The 20,472-nt window shown below is 63.8% G+C and overlaps 1 protein-coding gene across 1 annotated transcript in view; it reads left to right on the top strand.

Annotated features, from left to right (window-relative positions):
• Positions 1 to 20,472, top strand: part of GLRA1 (glycine receptor alpha 1) — a 41,875-nt gene that overhangs the window by 4,986 nt on the left and 16,417 nt on the right. The window contains exons 2-4 of the mRNA XM_054691565.1: positions 6,980 to 7,086; positions 16,560 to 16,687; positions 19,224 to 19,291. Coding sequence (XP_054547540.1) covers positions 6,980 to 7,086; positions 16,560 to 16,687; positions 19,224 to 19,291 — 303 coding nt within the window. The remainder of the gene's footprint in view (positions 1 to 6,979; positions 7,087 to 16,559; positions 16,688 to 19,223; positions 19,292 to 20,472) is intronic.

Below are 20,472 nucleotides of genomic sequence, written 5' to 3' on the forward strand. Positions count from 1 at the left end.
CGGACATAAAGTACCAACATGCGCCCCGACCCCCAGCCCGCAGCAGTGTGTAGTTGAAGTGACCACATGGGGTGCAGACTGGCCCAGCCCCTCCGGGGGCCTGGGGGGTTCCGCCATCTTGAACATGGAGCTGCCAGATGACCCAGAGCTTCCACCCCCGGGAGTCTGCCCAGAGGTCACAGCGCACTGACTCGGAAGCAAACCCCCCCCACCCCGTGTTCACTGCAGCACAGTCACAGCAGCCGAGGCCCGGAAAGGACCCCATGCCCCAAACAGGAGTGGCTGGAGAAGGTGGGGCCTACGCAGTGGACGCTCCTCGGCCATCAGAAAAGATGAACGCTTGCCTTTCGCGGCAGCAAGGATGGGGCTGAAGGGATGACGCTCAGCGAAACAGTCGGAGGAGGACGGATGTCGATGGTCGCCCTGGCGCGTGGAACGTGGAGACACGGAACAAGGGGCAGCAGGAGGACAGCACTTGCAGGCTGACCGCAGCCCGGGCACCCCGCGGGGAGGGGCGGGCGACGGGACGGAACAGGGCGGGAGGAGCACGAGGGCCGGGAGATGGGCCGGGGGCCGGGGGGCCGCGGTGTGGGGAGCCACGGGACCACGCCCGAGGGGAGAATCAAGCGCCGTCCAGAAATGAACCACGACGGAAGAAAATAAATAAGTTTCCATTTTTAAAGAGCAAACTGGCCCACATAGTACAGGGAGGGGGTGTGATGTTCGCAAACGCGGGAGCTGTGTGGCGAGGGGTGTCGCGGGGCTCACAGCCCGGCCCAAAGACCGTCCGCACTGACCCGCTCAGCAGCTGCGTGCTCCCGGCGCGTGGGCCGCGTCACACTGCGGCCACCGGCCCGGTCTGGGGAGACCGTCGGCTCACGCCCACGCCCACGCGAAAACAGGGTCCCCCAGGGCTGACAAGCATCACAGCCCAACACCCCCACCACCACACACACACACACACACACACACACACACACACACACACACACACACACACGGCAGCCCCGCAAGGAGGGGCCCCGGGCTAGGCGCGCCCGAGCTGCGCACGCAGGCGCTTCCTGCAGGGTAAGGCGAGGGTGGAGGGGAGCTCAGGGTCTGACCTGCCTCCAGGGGTCACAGCCTGGACGCAGGCACGTTGGCAAACACGAGTGTACACACACACACGTGCGCCTCAGGTCGCCTCGATTAGGTAAGACCCAAATCACAAATCAATTTGCACACGCAGAAGAGTGGTCTTGCCCCAGCACACGCACAAAGGCACACGCACGGACACAGACACGTTCGCAGATACAACGCCCACCCCAAGCGCACTTGGGAAGGGAGGCGGTGGAGACGCTGGCCAGTGGCCGGCACAGAAGGCACGCCGGCAGGGCGGGACAGGCGGACAGACGCCTGGCTAGGCGGCAGGTAGGAAGGTAGGTAGGTAGGAAACCAGAGGGATAGAGAGGTGATAGTGTGGTAGGCAGGCAGGTAGATGGACAGACAGACAGGTAAGTCCGTGGGAGAGCAGGCAGGCAGGCAGAAGAGCAGACGATGGCTGGACGGATATGCAGATGATAGGTAGGTAGGTGGAAGGCAGGCAGGTGAGCAGGCAGGTGGGTGAGTAGGTAGATGATTTATAAATCCCTATCAGGCTGGCAGGAATACCTATTTTCAAAGCAAAATTTCCTTTTCAGTCACTACACAGAAGCTCCTGGAAATCTAAGCAGCCCATCACTGTCTGGTTTGTAGAGGCCAGTGAAAGAGGGAGGGCTGGGTGCGCTGCTCAGCTGGGGGGGAGAGCCCGCCTGGCAGGAGACTGCAGGGAAGGGCTGGGCTTAGGGAGAGCTGAGCTGCGAACTGTTCTCAGGAGAACCAGCTTCCAACACTCACGGGAGTTCCGCAAGCTCCAGGGGCAGAGGAGCTGCCCTCTCAGCGGCTGGGAGGGGAGACCCCCGAGGCCCGTCATTTCAAATCAGCCAGAAAATCTTACAGCGGCTATTATGCCACTGAAGTCCAGTAGCTTGAAGAAAATCTGATTAACTCCACCTCCCCAGCTGGGCGCTCGGCTGAAACGTGTAGTTGGTTTCTGGGACCCAACAAGGTGGGGAGACAGAGAAGAAGCAGGGGAAGAAGCCGGAGCTCCTCCAGCCACTGGGGAGGGGGTGGGGAGCCATGATGCCACTGCAGCGTCCAGTCCCAGCAGAACACGTCTGTCCCACTGGGAGAGAGCAAGTCTTCCAAGCACCAAAGAGGCGGGCACAGCAGGGAGGCCGGGCCGGCTCCCTCTTGACCCTGGAAACAGCTCCTGGAAACGGCTGGGCTCGAGGAATTTCTCCTGGGATTCCCTGCAGCAGAGCCTTGGGGTGGGGGTGGGGGCTCTACCTTATCAACCAGACTTCTTCCTGAGACCTCTCCTTTCCTTGGGACATTAAAACTCCAGTTTCCCTAAAGAAACTCAGGGCTCTGCTTCAGCTCTTCCCTGTTCAAAAGATAAACTGAGCCAGGTGGCCATTTTTGTCTCACTCTCATACAAGCACATTCTTTCACAATCAAAACAACATTTTGAGAGACCTGCGAGAGCAGCCCCACAGCCTTCGGCAGGCAGCCCACCCGCTGCAGAGGAGAGGGGAGCGTTCAGTCCAGCGCTGCAAGTGTTAACTCGACCCAGCAGAGGCCATTGGCCCGGGACTGGGGAGGGAGCTGGGCTCGCAGCCGCAGGCCAATGAGCGCCTCGAGTGGGAGGGTTTGAAGATACTAAGGAGTTTCCCCCCTTTTTTTCTCTCCGCCCCCTCCCATCGGCCTTGTCCCCCCCCAATCCCCCACGCCACCAGTTTGTTAAATTAATGCGGTAAGAAAGTCTGAAGATCTGAGGAGTCTAGGCTGGAGGAAGACGGGCGGCTGGGCAAGCGGTGATGCATCTCAAGTCCTGAGCTCCTGAGCCGGGTCGCCATGGAGCCAGGCAGCCCCTGAAACTTGCCCTGCGCTTTCTCAGCCCGCAGCCCTGAGCGATGGGACAAGGACCCTGCAGCGACCATAACTTATTCGGCGGGGACCCCACTATCAGGATCGCCAGGCGACAGCAGACCGGCACGCAGGCAGGGGGACGCGATTCCAGGACTGGGTCGCGATGCGCCAGGCTGGCACACTCTCCTGGCTTTAACTGAAGGCGGCACCATCGGGGGCGCTCCCCCCAAGCCGGCCAGCCAGGAGCAGTGAGCCCTGCTCTCTCTGCCCAAGATGCTCGCCCAGCCTGGCCGTCCGAGGCCCGCGCTCTGATCTGCACCGATTTTTCTTCCTTGCACGGAGCTGGCCGTTTAAACCGAAAAACAGGGGTGGAAAAGGAAATCTACCCGCCCCCCCAAACGTGCCGCCGGCGCCGCAGGGACCCGCGGACGCGCCGGAGTTTAACAAACAGCGACCGCGCCGGGCAGCAGCCGGGCGCTCTCCGCGGTGCTGAACCCCAGGCGGCAGCCGGGCGCTCTCCGCGGTGCTGAACCCCGGGCGGCAGCCGGGCGCTCTCCGCGGTGCTGAACCCCGGGCGGCAGCCGGGCGCTCTCCGCGGTGCTGAACCCCCGGGCGGCAGCCGGACGCTCTCCGCGGTGCTGAACCGCCGGCGCCGCGCCCTCCCGGCCCGCCCGCCGCCCCTCGCCTAGGATTGTTTTTCCCAGTAGCGCCCGCTGGTTTTCCAAGTGCCAAGCTGAAATACTGTCTCCCCCATAACTCGGGGACTACAAAGCACAAGGACCTGAAAATGTGCAGCTTCAATACTCTTCGACTCTACCTATGGGAGACCATTGTATTCGTCAGGTATGCGATTTTCTACTGACCACATCACTGCCGGGTCGGGGGAGGAGGCGCCGGCTCTGCCCGCGGCCCCTCGTTGTGGGGAGGGGGTGCTGGATGCCGCGGCGATCGGTGCTTCCATCTCCACCCCCCACCCCGCCCGCAGGGTGTCTGGCTGGTGCGTGGAGTCTGCACCCCGCGCCCCGCGGCCACTGCCTGTTTCTTGTGATTTGTTGGTCCCCCGCCTGCGGCCCCCGCCGCGCCCCTGCCCCAGGCCCCCCGCATGCCGGCCCCCACTGGGCTGAGGACTTGAAGGGGAGCTTTAGGAGTTGCTCAGTTTAATTAGGACTGCATTCTCTCTACACCGCAGTGCCGAGCACCGCCTCTCCCGTCTGGGAGCCCAGCGACAACTAGCGGTGACGGGGGAGGTTGCGCCGAGTCCTGGACACTGGACGTGTCGTTTTCTCTCCTTTTTGTTGTTGTTTTCCTTTTCTGCGGGGGGGCGGGAGGGGAGGGTGCAGAGGCTTTGCTGGCAAACAATAGTGTGACGACCTCAGGTTGTAAAACGCTCAGCTCAGGCGAAGGAGCCTTTTCAGAAGCAGGTTCTGGGGAAAATTGCCCTTTGGAAACTTTGACACCCTCCCCCTCACCTTGCCAAACTCCACCGAGGGGCTGCAGACCCTGGGCTGGGAGCAGCAGTTGTGTGATCTGCTTCTGGATTTCTGCCTCTCCCAGATTCCGTAATTGAGTTCCCCCACCGCTTGGCTCCCAAGCTGAAATCTCCTACCTACAGGCTCAGCTTATGCTGGCACAAGGGAAAGTGAAAAATCACCTCTTTGGGAAGCACTGATAGAGACAGTCCCCCTGGAAGTGCTGGACCGTGCCGTCCTCAGAGATGCTTATGATAAACTCCATTTCTATGAATTGAAAAAAATGGTTCTTCTTCCACGGCCTGCAGAGACCATCAATCTTGCTTGCGTGCGATGCCTGCCTCTCACGAGGTGCCGGCGCTGGCTTCACAGTCACTGGAGAAACCCGCTCCGCGTTTTTAAAAAAATGAGTAAACACCGAATGTCATTCTCTCCTATCGTAAAACAGCAAATAATTTTTTACACATTGTAGAGAACCCCACACGTACAGTGTGGTATCTTTGACAGACACGCTGGCTGGTTTATTAAATGAATGACCCCCCCCCAATTGGGAGGGTGCGTGAGCCTCTCTTCATGCCTTCTTTGGAGATGGTCACAACCGTCCTGAGGTGCCCAGTGCTAAAGCTTATAATCTCTGGTCCAAATAATTCTTGGGTAGGCCCAGCTCTGCCCACCACCCGGGTGCAAATAGCCAGGGAGTCAGAACGGAGAAAGTGCAAGGGCCGGCCTGAGAGGAGCCGCTTCCTCAGGGGAGAGGGCAGGGAGGCCCTGCAGCTTGACGAGGGTATCAGGTGCTGTCTCCCCCAGCCCCGAGGACTGGGAGACGCCGCAGAGGTGGGTGCTGGTAACGTTCGTGTGCAAATTGATTCTCCGTTTGGCTTACCCGGACGGCTGAGCCAGAGAGATTAAAGAGCAAATTAATAGGACCAAACACACCGCCCCCGCCTGCCTCCCCGCCTTGACTAGCAGTGGGTTACGCTTGCTTCCCGCTCCTGGGCAGTGCCTGCCGCAAAGGGAGACACGGGCCCGCAGGCTGGCAGCTGACCCCGTACCCGAAACACAGGCCCCTGGCTCGTTCCTCCAGGGAGCTCCTAGGGCCTCACCGCTGCCCGCGCCCACGCTCGGGGGCGGCGTCATGGCCGCAGGGGTGGGGGCGGGGCGGGCACCGTCCCCCGGAGGGACTGTTGTTTGGGAAATGTCTGGAAACATAACAAAAAACAAACTCGAGCTAAGGACGTGCCCTCGGAAATTGTCCAGAGAGCTGGGGGCAGGAGGGAAGGCGCTGGGGGCTCTCCGTCTACGCGGCATTTCCAGCCTGACTCCCATTCCGCAGACTTCAGGGGACGCTATAGACGGGGCTTGTCAGGATGCAGGCGGGGCGGCTCCCGGCGGGCCCCTGGGAACAGCCCTCCTCCCAGGGCAGGCCCTGAGCGGACGGGCCAGTCCGGTTATCTCGGCGCCCAGGTCTCTTTCCATTAAGTGATGCCCGGTGCCGGCCCTGCGGGGGCGGGAGCCCAGGGGCAGAAGGAGGCCTCTGACTGCACTAGCGCTGCCGCACCAGCGTGGAGCCTGCCTGCGAGGCGGCAACAGTGACGGCAAAACAAACCGAGCAGAGGGCGGGGAGGGCAGAGGAGGAGCAAGCCGGAGCCGCGGGTCCCGGGCCCTGGCACCGCCACACCCCAGCCCACGGAAGGTGCAGCCATCTGGCCGGAGCCCGCCTGGTGCTTAAAGGCCAGAGGTCCGAGATGGGCCTTTCCGCAGCGATGGGCCCGTCCACAGCCTGGTCAGGACAACGGGAGAGGGCACTGCCTCCCGGCTAGTGCCAGCGAGGGGCCTTGTTTGGATCCCCAGAGCCCTTGCAGGGGCTCAGGGCGACCCGGGAAGGCTCTCACCTCCCGGGTAACCGGAGTAAACCTGCGTCCCGTCACTGCATTGCCCATCTGGGCCCACGAGCAGGACGGCCTTTGTTTGAGGACGGTCCTGTGCCCTGGAAGGCGTCCAGCAGCGGCCATGGTGCCGGAGCTGCCCCTCCCCCTGTAACAAACTGGGCGGTGGGGGCACAACTGCCCGCCAGGGGCCCTGGGCAGGGCGGCCAGGGCTGTCAGTCAGCTGCTCCCGTGGACTAACGACAGCCAGCAGCAAAGCCCCTCCTGAAACACACGCAGCGCCAACGAGCACAAAGGGCCTGTCTGCACGTGAGCGGCAGCCGAGCAAGAGGGGAGCCCGCCTGTCCTGGTGGCTGCCCCGCGGGTGCTGCCCGCTCGCCTGGACAGAGGGGCCCTCGCTGGCCGAGAGCTCGCCACCCCAGGAGGCGCTCTGCACACAGAGGGCCGGGGGACCTGGCGGGTGGGCTGTCTCACTCCTTGGCTCTGAGCCCCTAGCTGGAAGGTTTTCCACGGCAGGGCCCCCCGGCCTCCGTGTCTCCACGCTCCAGCCAGGGCCAGTGACCCTGGCCGTCTCCACCTGAGGGCACAGCCACATCCCCCAGACCTTACCCTCAGCATTTGGCCACAGCAGGGAGCGTCTCGGAGCTTCTGGAAGGGCCAAGGCCTTTTTCCTAGGGAGAGACCCGGCTGCCCAACGTGCATCAGGGCAGCCACAACCCTGAGGACCTGGACGGGGACAAGCGCGTTTTCTCGGTGGGGGCCTTGATGCGGCCTACAGGCTGGTGACGTGGCGCGGAGTGGGCACACTTGCAGGTCCCTGACCTCTGGGGACCATCCAAGAGCTGGCATCTGAGACCACCCAGTGACAGGGACGTCAAGGCCCCTGGGCAGCCCCTCGCTGCAGCAGCTGCTGCCCCCAGCCCACCCCCAGCTCTCCCTCCCCTCCCCCAGCTCTCCCTCCCCCGGGACTCAGTTTCCTCCCAGCCCAGACACTGGCTCCGCCCTCTGCGCTCCCTTCAGCCTCAGGCGACATCTCCAGTAGAGCGAGAGGCCCCACCACAACCCCCTTCCCGAGCCTGGCTTCCCCCTAACGGGCAGAATGTCCCAAGCCCGCCTCTGCAGGGAAGATGGAGGCCACAGGCGCAGCCTGTCCTTGCAGAGAGGGGGACGCGGCTCCCTTCAAAGGGGCCCCCGAGCCTCTCCAGGGACAGCCTGCCTCCCGTGACTGTCGCGCCTGTGTGCGTCCCTGACTTCACTCCTCCGTCAGCGGCAGCACCAGGGTGATTTCTGAGATGGATGGCGACTGCCGCTGGCCGGCCTGCGCTGCTCTGCGGGTTTCTGCTGCTTTGGGCAAAGCAGCCTCGGGCCAAAGGGCGGAGACAGGGTCCAGAATCCAGCACACGCGTGACCCACCCTCAGGCCCCAGCTTTCAAGTGAAGAAAGTCTCCCTCCTCCCTCCCGCCCTTCCCCCGCCCTCCCCCTTCTAAGCAGTGATCTGTGGAGGAGGGGCTCCTCCTCCAAAAGGCTATTCTTTTGTTACTTTGTTTGCCAAACCCATTCATCATTAACTTATTTCCACATCTTACCCACCAAGGGCACCATGGTGTCAGCTGTGCTGGCCATGGGGAGAAGCCCACTGCCCCTGGAGCTGACCGCAGAGTGAGGACAGAGGCTCTGGTGGCCCTCAGGCCATGTCAGAGCAAATCTCGGCCTCTCAGCGTCTTTGAAGTGTTTAGAAAGGCTTCTGGGTCCTCGTGTTACTAGTGAATGAGCCGCCAGGTGCCCAGGGACCCTACTTGGGAAATGCTACCTGTGATTTATTCTCTGTCCTCCAAAGAAGCGTGGGGATGAACCGACAATGTCCTTCGTGCGGGCGACTCTGGCTCCGCGGGGCCTGGCGCCTTCTGGCAGGAACAGGGCAGCGGGCCGGGGCAGGAGGGAGCCCGTGGGTGCAGGTGTGTGAGCAGAGACCAAGTCCGCCTCCGGGGAGAAGCCTCCGGGGAGAAGCCAGCCGGGGGGACTGTGACTTGTGATTTGCTGCCCAAAGTGGACGGGATGCAGGGGCTGCCGAGCTGGTCTCTGTGAGGGCCAGGACCCCCCGCGCCCCCACACTCAGGCCTGCCCCCCTTGGATAACGAAATGGCCCGGATAACACCAGGCCACGAAGACCCAGGCCTCGCCACAGGGCCCTTGGAAGGAGGTCACCTTGGTTATGTAAGAGCCGGTTTCGGGACCAGAGCGGCCTGGGACAGCAGCGCCCGCGGCCGCCTGCCAGGGACCGGCCCAGACAGGCCGTGGGCCGAGCACAGGATGTCTGTCCCAGCCTGCGCCTCCCCAGACCTCGCCGGGAACAAAGGCCCAGGAGGGCCGGCCTCCGGCTCTGCAGCGCCAGGCTGGGGAGGTGGCCCTGGGGGCGCTGGGGGCCTGGGGCCCCAGAGCCTTTGAAAGGCCTCATAAAAGGGCCCTTTGTGGCTTCCTGAGTGGATACGGCGGGTGGATACGGCCCCGGGTCTCCCCAGGCTAATTCAGCGCGATTAGATTACCTCCCGCTTTTGAATTCGGCTGTTTCTCAGTGTCTGTTGCTAAATGAGTTTAGTCTTAACGGTAAAGCAGTCACCACCGGCTGAGAAGTGGCCGGCGGCCCCTCCGCCTCGCCTGGGGCGACCGCAGACACTCAGAGCTGTGTCCTGGGGACGCAGCCCATGGCCGGTCAGCCTCACACCCGCTCTGTCCTGCCACTCGGCAGGGACTGGGCAGAAATGCAGCCACAGCAGAGGCCCGAGGCGGAATCCCCGGGGACGGCAGTGAGGCTGAGGGCTCTGCAGCCCCAGCCCCAGCATCCAGGCCAGCATGTCCCTGAGGCCCAGGGAGGAGGTGCTGATGCCAGCCTGGGGGGGGGGGGGCTGTGGCACTGTGGTGCTCTCAGCCCCCAAACACGCACCTCAGGGGCCAAGGTCTGAGTGGGGAGACTCCGTGGTGCCAACGGGGGCCTGGGGCGCCTGATGCCATCTACTGCGTCACTCTGTGGAGGAGGAGCCGTAAAGGGCCCTGGGGTGAAGGAGGCCCCGCCCACACCCGCACAGCCCCGAGTGCTCCCACCAGCCAGCCCGAAAGCACGGCACCCGGGGCCCTGCCCGCCCATGCACGAGCCTCGCCTGGGAAGGGTCCTCAGATGGCCCCATCCGAAAGGGGTGGGCGGGTCCCTACAGCTCTTGTCCCATGGCTGGGGATGTGGCTGGGAAAAGGGACCCCACAGGGGGCCTGTGGGACTGATGGAGGGGGTGGCCCGGCACCCCGAGGCACTCTGTACAGCGTGACGGGAGGCCAGGACCCCACTGCTCAGAGACTGCGCCCCTTCCTCCGCCCATCGTCGACCAGAGCCCCATCCCTCCCTCTCCTGCCCCTGACCTCTCCATCCCTCTGCAGAGCGCTCAGGGCCTGAGTCCAGAGAGAAGCCCTGTGCCCCGCCCCGCCATGTGCAGCCCCTGGGCAGCAGCGCCCGGGCCTCTCTCTCAAAAGCAGCCCAGCTCACTGTCTCACAGCCACGCCCCTGCGTGAGCGTCCAGGCCCCGGGGAGCACACAGGACAGAGGCAGCACCCCGTTGGAAGTGGGGAGAGAGAGGTGGGGGCAGTGGCCACAACAAACCACGCTGGCCCCTCAGGCAACGCGCAGCTCATCACTGCCCATCCTGCCCACACGCCCTGACCGCCCCGCCTGGGCGCCCCCAAAGCCCACACACCCTGACTGCACCATCTGGGAGCCCCCCCCGGAGCCACGCACTGCACCCCGGGCTGCCCCCGCCCACTCCACCCACAGACGCGCCAATCTGCCCTTCAGATGCTTCTCCCCCTTCGTCTGCAGCATTTCAGTCTCCCCGAGAGTCGTCTGCAGTGTGAAAGGATCCTGATGACCCATCACTTTAGGACTGAGCAGCACGGGCAGGTGGGCCCTGCCCTGCCCAGGTCCAGCTCAGCCTTGAGGCTGCCTCCAGCCATGGCCTCCTGGGGGAAGCACAGGCCTCCTGTCCCACCCCATGGCACGACACGCCTTCCTGGCCCCAAGCTGTAGCATCACACTGACCCCCTGGACCGTGTCCTGCGGGGCTGTGAACTGGCCAGGCCCCGGGTGCATGTGAAACAGGGGCACACCCTGGTGTGCCCCCAGAGAGCACGTGGGCCAGACAGGCATGTGCACCCAGTCAGAGACGTCCCCCGCTCCCTGGTCCCGCAGCAGCCCGGCCCACGCCCCACAGTCCTGCTGGGCCTCACTGTGACCCCTGTCCTGCTCCACAGTGAACAGCTGGGGGCCCGGTCGGCCTGCCTGTGTAGTGGGGCCGGCCGGTGCCAGCCCCGGCCCCCAACATCCGTGCTGCGTGCTGCACACCCACCCGGGAAGGCTGCTCCCAGCCTGGACAGGCCCCCTCAGAGGCCTCAGGACAGGGACAGTCTTAGCGGTGCAGCAGTCCTGGGCTCCACCGTCAAGACCCGAACACGGGGCAGGAAACTCCGCTCGGGGCCAAGGAAGGCCTGTCTGGTGCCCGAGGACGGCGGCTCGGGGCAGAGAGCGGCAGAGAGTGGACGCAGGCTCCGCGCGTGGGCCTCAAGCTGGGCAGCCTGGGAGAGGGCCAGCGCCCCCAGCCCCACGGAGCCAGCCCGTCGCTCCACCCACCTCGTCCGTGTGACAGATGGGCAGGTCCCGGGCACACACCAGGACAGGGGGTGCCCTGTGTGCCGTCGGTCTGCACCCACCTCTCCTGGCCCTTGCTGCCCTCTCCACACGGCCGGCCCGACCTGCTCCTTCCAGGCTGCACAGCCGCCCCTCTGGCCTCGCATCACCCTGAAATCAAGTTGTCTCCAGGAAACCCGGCGGGGGGTGGGGAGGGTGGTCTGGCCTGTGAGGGGCCAGCGGGCTGTGAACCCTGAGCCCCTCCCCTCCTCTGTGAGGCGGTGGGGGATGGCCCCACCGGGCGGCCCCCACAGGAGGAAGGCAAAGCAGGAACGCGGGGCTCTCTGGACAGGAGGCTGCGTGGCCCGTTCCTGTGCGCGTTTGCAAGGAACCCTCCTGCTCAGGACCAGGACCAGCCCCTGCCCCCGCCCCCGGGGGCGCCGAGGCCAGAGGGGAGCCGACAGTGGGCGATACCCAGGCCAGCGAGGACGGGGGCCTGACCCGAGTCACCCCTAAGTCCACGGAGCACAGTGGGATGTCAGCGGGGCTGGATGGTTTTCTTTGCCGTGAATCCTGTTTTACCAGGCGCCGGAGCTGGCCGATTCTGCTAGAATGCTGATAAAGTTCACCGTAAGCGGAACACAGCTCACGAGCTGTCGGGCCGGCAAGGCACAGAGCAGGGTCTCTATACCCGGGCAGACGGGTCAGGAGAGTCCCGGAGCCCTCGGTGGCTTTTCAGGCTTTTGTTGAGCTTTTACCAGGTACGCGGCAGGCAGGGGGCCCGGGGGCTGGGAGGCAGGCAGGGGGTCGGGGGGCCGGCAGGGGTGCCGGGAGGCTGGTAGGCCTCCCAGCCCCAGCGAGTCCTCACTCCTCCTGGGCTCTCGGGGTCTCTCACGGCGCCCGCTGCTCCCCTGCTCTGCTCCTGCTCTGTTGCTGCTCTTAGTCCCCTCTTCTGCTGGTTCCGTTCCACTGATGTCTCCGTGACGCCACCCCTATAAGCCAGTCTCAGCCCAGGTGCGCCCACCTACGCTGCCCACACCCACTCCAGGTGCCGCCCTCAGCCACGCGTGTAGGGCCGCAGGGATCCCTCGTCAACGCTGACGGCGGGAGAGGGCAGCCTGGCACCTTCTCTCCTACCCTACACGAGCCAAAGAAATAAGAATCTTGATTTGGGCAAAACGTGATGTGAGGTGCAAGGGACTTGGGGACCCCGAGCTCCCCCGTCCTGTCAGCTCCGCCACGGGCCCCGTGGAAAGCGTCAGAAACTCAAAGAAATAGTTAAGAGGATTTCCAGGTGGGCCTCCTCGCCCTGTGGACCGGCTGTACTTTTCCAGTGTGCACTCATTACTTTCATCACCAGAGGAAATGCTCCTCGCCGGAGGGTGGAGAGAGCCCTGTCCGAGGCAGCCGGCCAGCCGGGAGGACGCCTGGCTGGACGGTGTCCACCTGGGCACCGACTCCTCCGTTACATCAGAGGATCTTAATCCTATGGATTGAATGGCCAAAGTGATGCTATTAATTTAGTGGGTACTGGCTATGCCAGGGAGTGGCCAGAGCCACCTGTCCACCAGGCGCTGCTGCTGGGGGTGGGGGGCGATGCAGAGAAGCCTCCAGAAGCTCCCACCCACGCCCCCTCACAGCCCAGGTCAGCCAGTGCTCTGGATCCATGCAGTCAGATGGCGCGTCCACAGTGTTCCAGGCACCAGCACGCCCCGAGAGCTGGGGGCGCAGGGCAGGAAGGCAAGAAGCCTTGGAGAGCCCTCAGGACCCGGCGGCCTGTGCTGCAGCCCCCACCCTGGCGCCGGGCTGGCCAGCCCCTCCCTGCCAGCTTGGGGCCCTCGGCACGCCCGAATTCCCCTCAGAGTCTCCCTACAGCAGCCTGTTCTCAGCCACAGACGAGCAGAGCTATGGGCAGACGCAAGCAGGACCAGCCTCCCAGCACATCTGGATGCTGCCCAGGCCGCACCCAAGCCCTCCCGTGAGGGGCCCCAGGGTGCGCCGCAAACCACCATCCCCGCCTCGCTCCACTTCTCTGGAAACAGAGAAGCAGCGGCTCTTCCTTTTGTGCAAGTCAAAGAGCACAGATAACACTCATGCCCGTCCACCTGCAGGGTGCTGGCCCCCTGGGGGAGGTCCTGGCCCCCGCGGGGTGCCTGACCATCAGCAGCCATGATCCCATCCCCCTGATTCGGCCGGAGCCAGTTCCACACTGTGAGGTGAGGCGGCTGCGTCCACGTCCAGCGCTGCAGTGACCACGAGGGCACGGGCTCTAGCTGAAGCTGATGTCCCTTGGCCAGACCCCAACCATGGGAGCCCCGCGGCCATCCAGGACCCCAGGGGTCGCACCAGCTCCCCCTCCCACCACATGGCTCCTTCCTCACGGCACCCCTGAGTTTCCGTCCTCAAGTGGTGAGGTGGCATCTCACCGTGGTGGCGACCGGCTGTCCCTTGCTAGAAGCGAGAGTCAGCATTTTTTTCTGGGCTGTTGGCCTCCTGGCCTCGTCTTTGGTGGACTGTCCACTCGGACCCTGCTGTCTGTCCGGTTGGGCTGCCTCCCCTTCTGTCAGGCTGGACGTGCTCGCTGTGTGCCGTGGACGTGTGATGCATAAAAAGCTTCTTTTAATCAGTCGATCTTTTCAATCTGCTAATATTTTCTTTCTCTGTGGAAAAGCTTTTACATGTGAGATGATCCCACTTGTTTGTTTTTGCTTTTATTCCCCTTGCTGTGGGGCATTACTTCGACGCCGTGGCGTTTCCACGCGGGCACCAGTGTTTCTGTCCATGTATTTTATTGTTTTGGGTCTTCTTTTTAAATCCTTAATCCAGTTTGAATTTACGTTTGTGTGTGGAATTAGAGAGTGACCCAGCTTTGTTCTTTCACATGTGGCGTCCAGAAGTCCCAGCTCCGCTTGTCACGAAAGGCTCCGCTTTCTCCATGGCGTAGACCTCACGCCTCAGTCATTAACTAGTATTGTACATGCACGGGCTCATTTCTGGGCTTTCAACTCTGCCCCATTGATCTTGTGTCTATTTTTATTCCAACGCCATATTGTTTGGGGTTTTTTAATTGTTGTTTTTCTTTCCCTTTTTTTTTTTTTAAGATTTATTTATTTATTTACACAAGCACCGGGTACAGTGGGAAGCGCGGGAGGGTGAGAGAATCCACCAGAGCCAGAGCGGGGAGCAGAGCAGGCAGAAGGACCGAAGGACACTGCTGAGGGGAGCAGCGGGCGCAGCAGGAGAGGTCTGCGCGCCATGCGGGACCCTCGCCGGTGGCCGGGGATCGAACCGGCGCTGCAGAGGCTGCGGGCAGCTTCGCAGCCCAGTGCTCAACCGCTGCGCCACCGGGGAGGCCCACTGTTGTTCTTTTACACTCTGAAAGGACAGGGTTACTAGGAAAAGGAGAGAGAGAAAAAGGCACGTGCACAGTCACAGGTGGCCGGAGAGCTGCCCACTGCCACTTTGTTTTAATTAGTGTTGCTTTATAATAGAATTTAAAATCAAGAAACACAGTATCTCCATTTTTCTTTTTTTTCTGAGGACGACTTTAGCTATGTACAGTCTTTATGGTTCCGTATAAATTTTACTGATTTTTAGTCAATTTATTGAAGAATATATTTGAAATTTGAATGGGGATTACATCAAATCCACACATTGTTTTTCGTAATAGAGTCATTTTGACTATATCGATGCTCCTTCCATGAACACGGCGAGAAGAACATCTCTATTTTTTGTTCTTTATCTTTTAATAATGTCCCGTAGTTTATGTTGTATAAATCCTTCACCTCCTTAGTGAGATTGATTCCCATGTATTTAATTCTTTTTCATGTGATTGTGAATGGAATTATTTTCTTAGTTTCTTTTTCTTCTCACTCATTATTTGCATATAAAAATGCAACACACTTGTATGTCGATAATGTATCTTCCCACTTTACTATATTCAGTTATTTTTTTCTAACAGTTTTTTGATATTTAGGACTTTCTACATGTAATACATTGTCTGCAAATCTTTTTCAATTGGATTCCTTTAACTTCATGCTTTTGACTGGCTAAGCAAGACGGCTAATACTTGATTAGGCGGAAGAAGTGACACGGGCATCCTTTGCCTTGTTCCTGGTTTTGCAGGGAAAGATTTCAGTTTTCCACCGGTCCATATAATAGTGACCTGGGGTTTGTCATGCACAACCTTTGTCCTACTGAGGGGTCCCTCCTAGCCCACCTAACCTGCTGCTTCTACCCTAAGTGGGGCTGTAGGTCGCAGACAACCCCCCGGCGGCCTGGTGTGTACCCTGTGACTTCTACCCTTTCTTAGTGTTGCCGTGGTGTGTTATAGGGATTGATCTGTGTCTATTAAACCATCCCTGACCCCTAGAATAGTAACTACGGGGAAATTCTGAGAGGTGATTTAATAGTAGCCAAGAAGGGGTCACTCCTGCCCCCGCCTTTCTGGAGTGTCTCCCTCATCAAGGAGCTGCTGCCGCGACCGGCTCTGGGGTGCTGGCCAGGTGCTGCCCTGCGCCAGGACCTCAAGCAGGCCACCTGGGCGTCACCTCAGCGTGGTGCTGTCATGGAGGCGCTGCCACAGGGGCAAGGCTGGAAGCTCTGGACTGGAATGGACCCACACGCTGAGGCGTGCGCACGAGCAGGCTTCAGGCTGCACCAGGCCCGCACTTTACGGCCCCCAGAGCTCCTGGATTCTCCCGCTGAGTCTGAGTCATGAGACAGGCAAGCAGGGGGCAGAGCATCCCTCGGCGCTTGCAGGCCTCTGTCCCCGGGAGGGCCGTGGGGAGCCGCCTCCAGAGAGAGCTTCAAGCGTGCTGTGGGCTCTGTCTGAGCCTCCCCTGGAGCCTCGCCTGGACTCGGGGTCGTGCAGGGGCTGGGCGGGCGCGCAGTGAAGTGGGGGTGGCGGCGGTCACGCCCTCAGCCCTGCACGTGCTCATCTGTGCTTGTCCTGGTGCCGCTCCTCCTCGGCTGAGGCTATCTTCTGCCCGACGTCACTGGCTCAAGCCTCTGCAGGGGCCAGACTGCAGAGGGCCCGGAGGGGGAGGTGCGGGGACACTTCCCAAGTGAGGGGGGACATTGGGGTGCAGGGGCGGCTGTCGTGGGGCTGGCATCGGTGACAAGGGAGAAGCGTGAGGACAGCTGACGGGGCACTGGGGCCGGGCGCTCTGGGGGCTGTGGATGTGCTAAGAGATGGAAGTGTCTGTGCCCCTGCAGGTCAGCGGGCGTCGCCCAGGGTGGCCTGCGGTGTCAGGGCCAGGATGGGGCTGCTCTGCCGAGGCGCCCCACACTGACGCCCAGCTGCTTGCTGGGCTCGGCAACCCCTGCAGGGGCAGGCACCGGAGCCACTTAGCAGGCGCTGCTCAGCCTGAGTGTGCTGGGCGCCTCAAAAAGACCGTCTGTGAGGGCCCCAGGGGCTTGGGGGTCGCGCTTGCAGGGGCCACGCCCACTGCACCTCAAGGCCCCGACCTCATAGGAAGCCCCGACCTTGGGGGCAAGGTGGGCTGAGCTGCAGCCAACATACATCAGGACACGCCCAGGCTGGGACCGTGCAGGGAGAGTCACCCTCCACCTTCCTCTCTCTCCCAGCCTGGCCGCTTCTAAGGAGGCCGACGCTGCCCGCTCCACACCCAAGGCCATGTCCCCCTCGGATTTCCTGGACAAGCTGATGGGGAGGACGTCCGGATACGACGCCAGGATCAGGCCCAACTTCAAAGGTAGAGAAAATGTCCGTCCAGCCCTGCCCGGGCACAGGAGAGGGGTGCGGCGCTGCGGCAGGTGGCAGGCAGGAGCCCGGCCCCTCCCCCCTCCCCGCAGCTGCCCCGGCATGGCCGTCCCACTGGCCCCCGCACCCCACAAAGCTTAGGAATCCAACCCAACTGTGCTGCCGCAACCCGGCCAGCGTGTGGGTAAAACCACAGGAGAGGGCCACGGACAGCCACATCCAGGCACCCCGCATGCGCCCGCCCTGGGCCCACGAGCAGGCGGCCAGGCTGCCCGAGCCCCACCGACCAGCCCCTCACCCTTCCCCCGCACCAACGCAGCCCCACCCAAGGCCCCCTCAAGCCAGGGCACCCAGGAGGGCAAGCAGCGCAGCCCTGTGACCCTGCACACGGGGGCCGCGTGGCCCGGGAGCCCCCCGAAGGGGCCTGCTGGGCCGGGGGCCCGGCCGGACACTCTGCAGGGCAGGGGTGGGGGCCGGAGCGCACGGCTGTGTGGCAGGGAAGGCAGGACGGGGCGCCAAGGGGGGTCTGGTCCCCACTGGCCTGAGGACCCCCAAGTGTCCGGCCTCAGTGTGCCCCACGGAGTGACCGTCCCTCGGGCCGGCTGCCCCCAGAGCTCTCCGGGCCTCCAGGCCGGGGGTGCACCAGCACGGACGCCGCCGCAGTCAAAATTAAACTTTAATATTTCATGGAATCTGTGCACCACCCGCCACCGAAGGCGTCGCACTGTGATTTTCTCCAGGATAATTTAGTTTCAGATTTAGCTCAGTGAACCGCGCCCCCAGGGCCTCTCAGCAGCGCCCTCCTGCACCCGCAAATCAGGACCCAGCTCCTCTGGGAGCTACGGCACCGCCCGGCAGCCTCGGGGCTCTGACCCTCCGGGGCCTGCAGTAACTCAGGGCGTCTTACCTTTAGGAGGCAAAGGAGACCACAGAGTGGGGCTGGGAACGCGAGGGGGAGCCCCGGGCCTGAGCCGCGTGGAAGGAGCCGGGCAGAGCGGGAGGCGGCAGAGCAGGAGTGGGAACGGGGCGCTGCTGGGAAGGCGCTGCCCAAGAAGGCCCGCAGCGGTGTCCAGGGCGCTGGCCCCTAGCCCGGCCCAGAGGGCAGGGCCCCCAGGGAGCTGGCAGACAATGGCCCTGGGCTGCAGGGCAGGTCTCGGCAGCCAGGCCTCCTCCGGGGACCCTCCAGGAGAGCAGGCAGCTCGGGAAGGTCCTGGGAGGGGCCTTGCAGGAGAGCCCAGGCTGGAACCCAGGAGCGAGGCCCGTAGACAGTGTCCCCAGGGAGCGCCTCCCTCCAGGCGCCCCACATGCCGTGACCCAGAGAAGGGTCTGGCTGCCTGAGGTGCAGGCCCAGGGCTGCAAGCCGGGGCTGGGCCCCCAGAGAAAGACCTGCGAGCTGGCTGGGCCAGGCCCTCCGGCCGCAGCTGCCCAAGCCAGGCGTGTGCCCAGATGGGCGAGAGCCAGGGCTGACGCAGGAGGGGCTGGCGCCACGGGCAGTGGGTCAGCGCCTCTGCCTCCCTCCCACACCTGGAAGCTCAGGCTGGGGTCCCGGCCCTCTGCTTGGGGGCCCAGGGGTCCAGGGGGTCCTCAAACACATGCTGCCCCTCCGGCCTGGGGCTCCCGGGACCAGCAGGAGATGCTCCCCGCAACCCTCCCGGGAAGGGCTATCCCCTCAGTCCTCAAGGTCAGTTCAAGACCACCGTGTCATGTGGGCTCCCCCGACGCCCCCCACACCTCCGCCCCGCCCTCTGCACACCCCGCCCTCCAGGGCACCACTGCCCTCCGCTCAGCTCCCCGAAGCCGGAATCTCACGGCCTCCCCCCACCTTGACTGTGACCCTCCTCTCTCCAAACCACCTCCCAAACCACGGCAGCAGCCGTGAGCTCGCGCGCCCAGCTCTGGGAGCAGATGGGGGACCCCCCACCCCGAGCGCTTACTACCAGGTCACGCTGGCCTGTCCGGCCATCTGCTGCGTAAGGTGAGGGCAGAGGCTTCCCCCGGCCCGGGGGTGGGGCAGGCGGGGCGGCCAGCGCCGCACAACAGCAGATCCCGCCAGACTCCCAAAGGATGACAGGGCCACCGTCATGACAACGGGGCACGGAGGTCCCCCCAAGAGACTCCCACACTCCCTTCTCCTTGGGGCGGGACTGGAGACGCTGCCTGGAAGGCGCATAAGGGCCCCAGACCCCAGACCCCCGCGCCCCGGCGCCCTCCCAGGCAACCGCGCTCGGCTCAGGAGTTCAAGGCAAAGAACTCGCCGTTCCTGGCGGGTGCCCAGATGGCCTCCGAGTGCCGGAGCCGCGCGGACACCTGGCGGCCGGTGGGGCCAGCGGGCTCCGGCCCTGCGGAGGGTGATGAGCCACCGAGGGCTCCGTGCCTGGGCCTGCGCGGCCCCCGGCCTTGAGATGGGTGGGGGCCCGGCGGGGTGGGGGCACACAGGGCCGCCCTGGCCCGGGCACCCTCCCGCACCCAGGAAGGGGCCGCCCCAGGCTGGGCCTGCGGCGCACTCAGCGGCCCCTCCCCGCCGGCAGGTCCCCCGGTGAACGTCAGCTGCAACATCTTCATCAACAGCTTCGGCTCCATCGCAGAGACAACCATGGTGAGTGCGCGGAGGCCGGACCCCGCGCGGCCAGGGCGTTCAGGCTGCGCCGTGGTGGTGACCTGGGGGAGGCCCGCCCCGGGGTCGCGGGGCAGCCGCCTGTTCCGAGGGGCTGCCGGGGCGGGTGACGGGCTGGCGGGGGGACCGCGGCGGGGGTCTCGGGCCTCCTGCCATGGCGGCGTCCAGCAGCCCCGCGCGGGGCCATTAAGACCCAGCGCGGCGCTAGGTAGAGAGAGAAGCAGAGACCGTCGCCCCCGCGGCTGCCCGGGCCGCGGCCTCCCGGGAAGCTCCTATTTTCTGCTTCCGTTGTTGCTACATTTTTCAAATTGCCGCGGGAGCGTGAGATGAATGATTGCAAATAAACGTGACGATACGTTAAGGGTTTAGCTCTCGGTGCCTGAAAGCAGCTGTGGAGGGTGCTGGCGGGAGTGACCGGCCCCTGTGGAGAAGGGAGGCTCTGGGGCTGCGGGGACAGAGCAGCCGGCCCTGCTCACAGCGGCCCCGACCGTGGGCGCCCAGTCCCTGCCCCTGCCCGGGCCAGGCGGCGCGGCTCACCCTGGGGGACAGGTGCCATCCACTTTTTGCTGAATGACGAGTCCCGCATCCAGACCCCAAAACGTCAGGGGCGGCGCTGAGGCCACGGGTGCGTCTCTGCCCTGCCCGGTCTCCGGAGGGGCCGGCCGGGCCCCCGCCTGACACGGGCTCCTTCCTGTAAGGACGGGCGTCGCCGCCGAGTGGCCAGCGGGGCCTGTGGGGGGAGCCGCAGCCCACGAGCCTCTGGCCTGGGTCACGGCCTGTGACCCTGCGTGGCACAGCCGAGGTCGTGGGTGAGGACGCGTGCAGGGAAGCGCTCGCCGCAGGGAGGTCAGCCGAGGCCCTTGTGTTTCCGGCGGATGCTGGAGCCCCTGGCCCGGCGCTGGCCCCGGCCTCTCTGGGGCCACCTCGCCTGCCTTCCCTGCTGCTGAGGAGGAGAAGCACCTGCCCCGAAGACAGGGCTTGGCCCCGCCGGGCTCCCCCTGGGAGGCGGCCCCAGGCAGCGGCGTCCTCTGTAGATGGGGACGGGGCAGCGCCCAGGCCGGGTGACCATTTCCGGCAGCTACACAGACGGAGCTCAGTGCACAGCGAGGACCCGTGGCCCCCAGTCGTGTGTCTCCCGCCTTCCAGACTCGCTCTCTGGCTCG

Source organism: Talpa occidentalis, unplaced genomic scaffold (assembly GCF_014898055.3).
Source record: "Talpa occidentalis isolate TD23 unplaced genomic scaffold, MPIMG_talOcc4v2.1 talOcc4.9, whole genome shotgun sequence".
Taxonomy (NCBI): domain Eukaryota; kingdom Metazoa; phylum Chordata; class Mammalia; order Eulipotyphla; family Talpidae; genus Talpa; species Talpa occidentalis.